The sequence below is a fragment of the Egretta garzetta genome, unplaced genomic scaffold (genome assembly GCF_000687185.1).
Source record: "Egretta garzetta isolate BGI_Z169 unplaced genomic scaffold, ASM68718v1 scaffold369, whole genome shotgun sequence".
Taxonomy (NCBI): domain Eukaryota; kingdom Metazoa; phylum Chordata; class Aves; order Pelecaniformes; family Ardeidae; genus Egretta; species Egretta garzetta.
This window is the reverse complement of record NW_009260837.1, coordinates 2762045-2770553: the sequence shown is the minus strand read 5'-3', so window position 1 is coordinate 2770553 and position 8509 is coordinate 2762045. Positions and strand designations below refer to the sequence as shown.

Here is an 8509-nt window from a genome sequence, read left to right as displayed (position 1 = left end):
AAGAAAACCCTGAAAGAGAAGAAGGGCTGTGCCCACAGCTTGCTTATGAGTCAAAGCAAATTGAACCCTGCTGCTGCTCCGAGCGCTGCCTGTGTGCTGAACCCACCTCTGCCTCCTGTGCAGCACAAGCGTGGGGTCTTCTGGCCTGGAAGGGTTGGATCTGAAAACTCAAACCATCGATCGTTCCTAGGTTTGTGCTGTATGTTAGCATTAGAAGTACTCTCCCCACAATTACACAGCCTGACCAGACGTTTACTAGATTGCTTACAAGGATTATTAGAAATTTCCTGTGTACTTTATTTTTTTTTAATAAGGTATTGATTTCAGTATATTTCTGTTCATACTTGCAATGAATTGATTTATGGTGGTAGAAATTCTGTTTGCTGCCAAAACCTGATGGGTACTAACTAATTCAATTTTATCTTCTTTTTTTTTTTTTTTTTTTTTTAACCACTAGCTCTTTTTCAAAAATAAACTGGCTACTCCAGAATTTGGTTCCTTTGCTTTGCCTGACATTTGGAATAGGTCAAGGAAGGCAGGAGACAGAAGCAAATGCGGGCATCCCAGAGATGCTGTGCTACAGTACCACATATGTTGTGTGTCTCCTTGCAGCTCCGCGCGTTCTGTCAGTCAGACCCCTGCCACCCCCGGCACTCTCTGCGTATCAGGGTAAAATGGCTCAGTTCCACTGTTTTTCTGCCAAAACTCCTCTCTTGGCTAGAGGATTTGGGGCTATTTTAAACTAACCGTGCTCTTTTGTCTGGTGTACAACATCCAGAACTTGATTTGGATCTCTTGTGTCATTGATGTAAATGTTTTGTATAATGGTTTTGACTACTCTCTAATGAATAGGTGGATGTTTGAAACAATACATGCTGGTGTTTCTAGTCACTGAATTTAAGTATGTCAGTTCTACATATAACATATTATAAAACCAGAGACTAACTTTATATTGTATTTTGTGTTTCTTAACCCTATCATGTCCTCTGCCTTTCCCTTTTCCGTTGATTATTAATGAACAATTTTAGTTTTCATCTGCCTGAATTACTTTAGAAATGAGCAATCTGGGAACTGTGGAGAACAGCCACGCACTTTAAAGTTTGTGTACATGCTCCTACACTGTACTTTTGTGTTGTTGTGTTTTGAAACAGCTGCCCTAAGAGCCATAAACATGGTTACGTGGTGTAATAACATCTCTTGACTGAGTGGCCAGAAATTAATCTTTCTGCAGGGTGGCTGTGCGGTCCGTCTTCAGCCCACACAGTGCCTTTGTACTGGAATCAACAGGAGCAACAGGGAAAATATCATAAATACCTGGGGGACTCCAAATATTTTAAAAGAGTTTATATTCCTGGGTCAGAAGAAAGTTTTAAGAACTCTGTGTTTTATTTCACTGTTTCTGAGCATTTGGGGTGTCCTGTCCGCGCCATTGCTGGACTTTGCACGTTGCAGTGCTTTCATTTCACTTTTGATGTGAAGCCGAGTGTGAAGTGCCGCAAGTGTCAGTCTGCTCTCATCTCAGCCTTTGATTAAAAAAAGTGAAATTCTTGCTGCTTTTGGTATGATAAATGATCTCACATTTAAAAGGTATGTATTATTATAAAATACTGTTCAATAGATACATGGTATCCCTTCTGCCTTAAATAGAAAACTGCCATGTCACCTTTAGATGTATTTACGTGCTATATTTATGTGTTAGTTTAGTTCTTGCTATACAAAAGTCATTCCTTTCAGACTAGGTCTGAAATATCTAAGAAATACACGCAATTTTGCCCTAATAATAACGGAGTATCTCAAATGCCAAACTGTGCTCTCCCTGAAAGTCTAAAAGAAAACAGTGGAATGTGCAAATATGGAAGAAACCTAAAATACTTGAAATGTTGCCAGTAGAGGGGAAGAGGAGACATGAGGAGGGCAAACACTGGGTTGGCAGCATCCCACTCTGTCTGGGCAGCCCAGCCAACTCCATTCCTCCACTCACCCTCCTTGCACTGGAATGCCCTTGGGGGAAAAGAGTCACGAGTAACAAAGTTTAAAAAAAACCTTGGTGCTGAAGAAGAATAAATTTCCATTTTTGGATGGCCTCCACTGTGTGGTGAAGCTGTGCTTGTGGGGCGGGTGCCGAGGGTGGTACTGCATATGGGGCGGTTGTCAGATATACAGCGTAGTGTCTCTTGCAGTTCATACGTGAAAGTCTTCACTTAATGTAAACTTGAGTTGCGTTCTTTGGCAGTGATAGCGTTGAGTAATTTCTAAAGCGTTGTTTGAATGTGTATTTAAGAATAGTGACCCCAAAATCCTGGCAGAAAAAAAGGAATGTGGTCCTATTTTGGTTTGTTTTATTCTGTTCTTTAGTGAGGAATTCTGTAAACTTTTAAGAGGAGTGAAATAAAAAATAAAATTAAAAAACCATACCCCAAAGCAGCCTGAAAATATTAAAAATTGAGGTTCCGAGGTCTTTGCACTTTCCCTTCCTGTTTTCCAAGCAGCCCTTCTTGGAGGAGACTCTTTGTCATAGGAAAAGGAAAATACAGTTTTGTTCATTTCACAAGTTAGATTCTTTTTTTGTGTGTTATTAACAGGTTTGGCAAACATCGCAAAGATGACAAGAGTGAGAAAACTGGTAAAATAAAAGTGCAGGAAGCTCTTACTTCAGAAGAGGAGAGAATACGAATGAAGCAAGAACAGGAGAGGTAGACTTCAGTATTTGCTTAAACCTTGATAGAGAGAGTTTGTTTTTTTAATTAAATAACTGAAGTTCAATTTTCACTGATGAAATTTCCCAAATGTTTATATGTTTATATACTTTAAATAACAAGAGAAAGCTGGATTTATTTTGGACATTAGTATCAACAGCTTCTTTGGCTGCATTAAGCATCTTTTATAGACCCAGAGCTCCTTTCCTTATTGAGGAGACTGGAGTAATAATATGAAATGTTTTCTCTATACATTCTATAACTGATTTTATTGACATTTTCAGAAAACAAATATTTATATAGAATGAAATATGTTTTGTATTTTTCTTCAAAGTCTTGCATATCTAGTTTTTTCATTGATATATTTAGAAAAAAAACCAAAAAATTATACTTGCCAGTATATTTGTCACTGGAGTTCAGTCTATTTATGTGTCATGCAGTCTGTTTATGGAATGATATGTATATTAAACTGCTAATTGTAAAAATGAGTGGTGAGTACCTCTATTTTTCCTTGTCAGCTTCCTTTAACATTAAAAACCTATGTTATATATGTCATATACTCTTCTCAACATTTCCAATCTCCTTTTCATCCTGTCTCTTGTAGCCCTCAATATGGGGACTTGGACTCTGGTATCTCTTACATGAATTTAGTCAAAATCTCGGAAAGCTTAGGTTGTAAATTAACTAGCATTCAGGGATGTGCGTGGAGAGAAGACCTCTTTGAGTAGACAAATCCTCATCAGGAGACAAACTTTAAAGGGTTACAAAGTTGGAATGCTGAATGGTAAATAGATTCAGATACGTTTAGCAGTGAAAGTCAAGTATGAATTGGAATGATTTATCTAAAAATTGTGCTATAGCTCAGCCATAAATTGAGGTTTGATGCAAGAACTATGGAGGGAAATTTTGTTGTCCTTGTACGGGAGGTATGACAGGAGTTAGTCCTAATGATTCCTTTGACCATCATCTTTATGCACCTTGGTCTTCTGTGGCTAAGAACAGAATATAAATGGCTTCATACTCTATCAGCTCGCTGTAATAGCAGAGCCACAGTAACTCTTGTGTGGTCTCCTCAGTTAAACCTAAAATGGTTTGCTTTCAGTTCTTTTAGGGTTGAGTGATTTACGTTACAGTTAAGGCAGGCTAGGAGTATACATGTGTTAGTTACTGAAGATCAGCAGTAACTTGTTAAACTGCAGAAACTTTATCATTTGTGACCATCTGTTTGGATTACATTATGGGAAATTTTTTACTCTTTAACAGATAACTCTTTAGCATAAATTAATGTAAAAATTTATTCATGTCTTTCTCCATCCATTCTGACAGTAGAGGGTGGCTGGATCACAGTGCTTGGTTGTTTTTACTTCTCTGAATGGTTTTTATTTTCTGGTTTTTAACAGAAGTGAAGGAGGCTCATTAAATTTGTTCCTGTTTTTAAGGGTAATGTGCTTTCAGATTAGATGTTAAAGGGGAATGCTGGAACTGAAGGAAATAAGTGACTTTGGATATGAGGGTGTTTGTGCAGTCAACTTCCCTTTACGCATGGACAGACTAGCCACTCTGTGGATAAAATCATGCCAGGGTGCAGAGACATTGAAAGCTGCCTCCGTCACTCCAGTCAGCTCAGGGCAAGGGGAAGGTTAGCCACACGTGCACAGTGCTGAACCCAAGCTTGCACAGCATGGAGGGTTTCTTAGTAACCTCGGGTCTGCAGAAAATCAGCCATATACGTTTATTCAAAGAAGAAAGACGTGGAGGTTTGAGTTAGTAACGTTTTCTCTCTTCTCATTCTCTCTCTCTGTCTCTCCGTCTCTCCGACTGGCTCTCTCAGTAAGAATGGTGAGAGTAGAGACTGTCCATGTGGTGATGTAAGAGAGGTTGCAATAGTCACGCTGGGTACCAAGGTAGAATTATGAAATTATCTGTATAGCCCCCAATGCATGGAGCAAATTCCTAATCCCTGTCCATCAAGTTATGCTAACTAATTTGAATCTTTCCTGGAATCTCACTCCTCGTGTGTCATAAAAACAATTTTATGTATTCACTGAAACTGCAGAAAATGCATGTGCCAGAACTTCATAACAGCTTGATGTTATCGTAACACAGGTCCTCCTCCTCCCGTCTAACTGTGTATTTGCTTTGCTTTGTGTTGTGTCTATAAGAGAATGCAAGTTCTTTGGGGTAGTGGCATGTACAACTAATAAAAACCAATAAAATAGCAACCAAATGTGTGAGGTGCTTCCTTATGTTTCTGAAAAATTCAGATGTTGGTTTGGTCCATAGAGACTAAATATTTTTGCAGTTAGATTGCAGAGAGTTTCCTTTTGATCCTGTAAAATAATGATGTTAGATACATGCTATTAATGAAGAGTACTCCTGCAAATTAACTGAACAATCCCTCAAAATGCTTACTAGGAGGCAGAGTAAAATATTACTGACTTAACAAGTGTTGGTTTGTAATGGCTGCTATTTTAACTTTGTTTTCTGTGGTTTTTTTCCCCCCTCAATGTTTTTAGCAGTACAATTCGCTTGCTCTGTTTTACTTGGTATTTGATACTATATACCTCTATAATGATGCAATACGTTGGGGAAATAGGTTGGATTTAATGAATTTACTATGTATGAGAGGCTAGGAGCAAAAATCCTTAGGGGGTCAGAGAACAAGTGAACGGTCCATTAAAAAATCAATCATGCCCACAATTTTGTGGAATTATTATGCTTTGACTTGATAATTTTAATAGTATTGTGCTTACAATAGTATTTTCTTTAAAGTCTTAAAAGTAGTGTTCATATTGATTATGAGACAAATAAGCAAATTAATGTTCTTCAATTTACCATGATTGAAATGAATAAAATTGCCTTTTATAAACATATTATTAATAATAATTTCTTATTAAGGAGCATATTTCAAGCTGTATATGATACGCATTTGCTGACAATCTTAAAGTAATTTTGAACAGAAAATTAAATTACCTAGTTGAAAATAAAGGCAGCTTTCAATGAAACAGTATACTGGAACAATTAGGAGCATCATCTGAGGAGACCACCCACCAATCTTACCAAAATTGCTGTAAAATGCTTTCTATTTGTAAATTCTCTAAACGTTGGATTACCAGTTCATCCAAGGCCATAGGACCTTGTCCCCTTGTGTCATTATTCTTTAACACTGGTTTACTCCAGAGAAAGAAATCTGCTTGCATTACCCTTGAGTGTCTGGCAAACCACGATCTGAAAATCCATATGGGTTCTGGTGTGCTGTGAGAAAAGGTGCTTCTTCCCAGCAATGGCACCAATCAAAACCTTAAGACAAAACTAAACAGTAGGTTTTCTGAACTTAGCTTTGTGTCTCCTAAGAAAGAGACTATACTGCAGAGTCTTGAGGAAGTCAAATAAGATCTGAAGTGAATTAGCTCTACTCCTGGGTCAAATCACAACTGTTTTATATATATGTTAACTTGGAGACCCTCTTTGCCGTGCTGTCATCCCGTCCATCACTGGACTACTAAAACTGGATACCACTGAGATGCTACATCTTCTCAGATAGGCTGCAAAAACAGTCTTGAGTCCTTCTTGGTTTTATTATAGAAGGTCTTCTTCCAATGCACCTGTGGTTGGGCCATCCTCCTAACAGTAATGTCCTGGATTTTACAGATTGGAGATGCGTGGGATATCTTGAGCTTTTGAAGATGCTTCAAACTGCTTATAGTTTCACACAGGCATTCTTGTGTAGGATAGACTTAAAACCAGATTTTGAAACTTTTGTCAGTGACCAAAAGGAATTAGTGTTACAACCCCATTAGTTTTTGTATGCATGGTCACCTTCTGCTGTGCTACTGGACCTAAGCCTTTGGAAGCTCACAGACCTGTCCACTGTAGAAAGTCTCTACATCTCATATTTGAGGGCCTTCCAGGATAGGGTTTTCTCGATATGTAGCCAGTGTGTCCATCAATATCCTGCAACCTGCTTGCCTTGAAATTTTTTCTGACTTCTTCAAGACCCTGTAGTATAGGCTCTTCCGTAGAAGATGGGAAGACAGAACTGTTCAGAACACCTACTGCTTTTGTCTTCTGTTTTTTATTGATGGCCCTTGCTGGAGAGAAACATCACTCTACCAGCAGGTTCTGATACCTTCGTCTTTCCCTCTTTCACCCTTGGATTTTTCCTTGGATTCCTTTTTTGTTGATTTTTTGGTTTTTTTCCTTGGAGCTCTGTGTTCATTATGAAATAAATCTTTAGCAAATCAAAAACCTTTGCCCGTGTTCTGCCCTTCTTCAGCTCAGGCGCGTGCAGTTCTTGACACCCGCCTGGCAAGGCCATGCATGCCGGCCGTGTCTTCAGCCTTGGACTGACTTCCTCTCGCAAACCAAGTGCTCCCCCACCCAAACAGCTTTACTCTTTGTACCCGGGTAGTAGATAACGGAGGAAGGAAATAAACATACTTTGTGAAATTTTCAACAAACTCAGCTGTATCCAGCATGGTTCACCGCTAGAGAATGCTTAAAAGGTGAAAGTTGCAATTCTGATGTAATCTCATGATTCAGAGTATGTGATCCCAGCTATGGGCGAATACTGCTTATGCTTTAATCCCCCTGTAGAGGTGCTTCCTCCTCTTAGAAGAAGAGTCTGTAGGATGTTTTCTCCATTTGGTTAATTGAGCTTCAGTAATGTTCTATCGCTGGGTTACCATAAAAGTCTTTTAATCTTAGTATTGTATTATTCCTCAACTTCCACTGAAATGGGTGCAAAATCAGGTGCTTAAACACCTGTGTTGTGAGGATCAGTATTGAGGAGGTAAGGAGAAACCTTTTGGAAGAGAATTAAAGAGCTGTTATGGTGGCAGCGCTATGACAGAGGCTCCAGAAATGCTGGGAGGATGATGGAGCAGTCAGACAGGGGCTTTTGGAGGCCAGGGCTTCCTCTGCACTGAAAAAGCCACTGTACAATCCAAGTCTCTGCTATACTTGTTGGAGGACAATTAACACACAGCAAAGCAATACTGCGCTTCGTACATACGTATGTATAGTTATCATCTGGAAAAGAAGCCTGCTTCCTTGCTAGTTCTCCCCCTTTCTATTTTGGAAAACATAACCTTTGTTCCTTTAGTTACAAAGGGAATTAAACGTACATAATTGCGCTGTTCCTGTTATCCACGGCTGTGCAAATGTCACCAGTGCTGGCATCGGTCATGCAGTGGGACGGGCGCCCGCCGGCTGGGGCGGCAGGGACGGGACGGGGAGCTCCTGGCATAGCGGTGGCGTGGCTGGCCCGGGGGGCAGGTGGCCCTTTAGGGGTACTCTGGGCTGGAGACCTCACCAGGGCTTTGTACGGCAGAGTGAGTCTTTAACACCTCACTATCAACCAGGGGAAAACACTTTTTCTAATAGGGACTGGGGAGATGCTTTTAGGGGTTGGAGGTAGGAGGTGATGCCGTTGCAGCTGCTGGAGTATGGTAGAAAGAGTGGGAGAGATGACCGAGGATCTTGGTCTTGCAAAGATGCTGTCTGGGGGAGGTGGATTGGGCGTTTGGCTCCATATTGGCAGATTTTCCGTTACTTTTGGAGATCAATCAATAGGCTGACAGCATTTTTGGTGTGAATGTAAACAAGGCTTCAATTTCAGTGAGTGTTGTTCATGTAACAATTTTTCCTAAATTTAGAGTGAAACATTCTGTGTGTTCATTAGTAGTTAAAATAACATTGATATTTTTCTCCTGAAGGATTCGGTCATTCCATAAAATGCTTCCTGTATTACACGTTTCCTAAGGGTATAAGCGTCTTCATCTCCAGCATATAATAAACTTCTCTTCATCTTT

At 39.7% G+C, this 8509-nt stretch overlaps 1 protein-coding gene across 1 annotated transcript in view; it reads left to right on the top strand.

Annotated features, from left to right (window-relative positions):
• PARD3 (par-3 family cell polarity regulator) overlaps positions 1–8509 on the top strand; it is a gene marked incomplete at its 5' end in the record, with an annotated part of 308728 nt that overhangs the window by 184922 nt on the left and 115297 nt on the right. The window contains one exon of the mRNA XM_009647030.2: positions 2583–2693. Within this exon, the coding sequence (XP_009645325.1) occupies positions 2583–2693 (111 nt within the window). The remainder of the gene's footprint in view (positions 1–2582; positions 2694–8509) is intronic.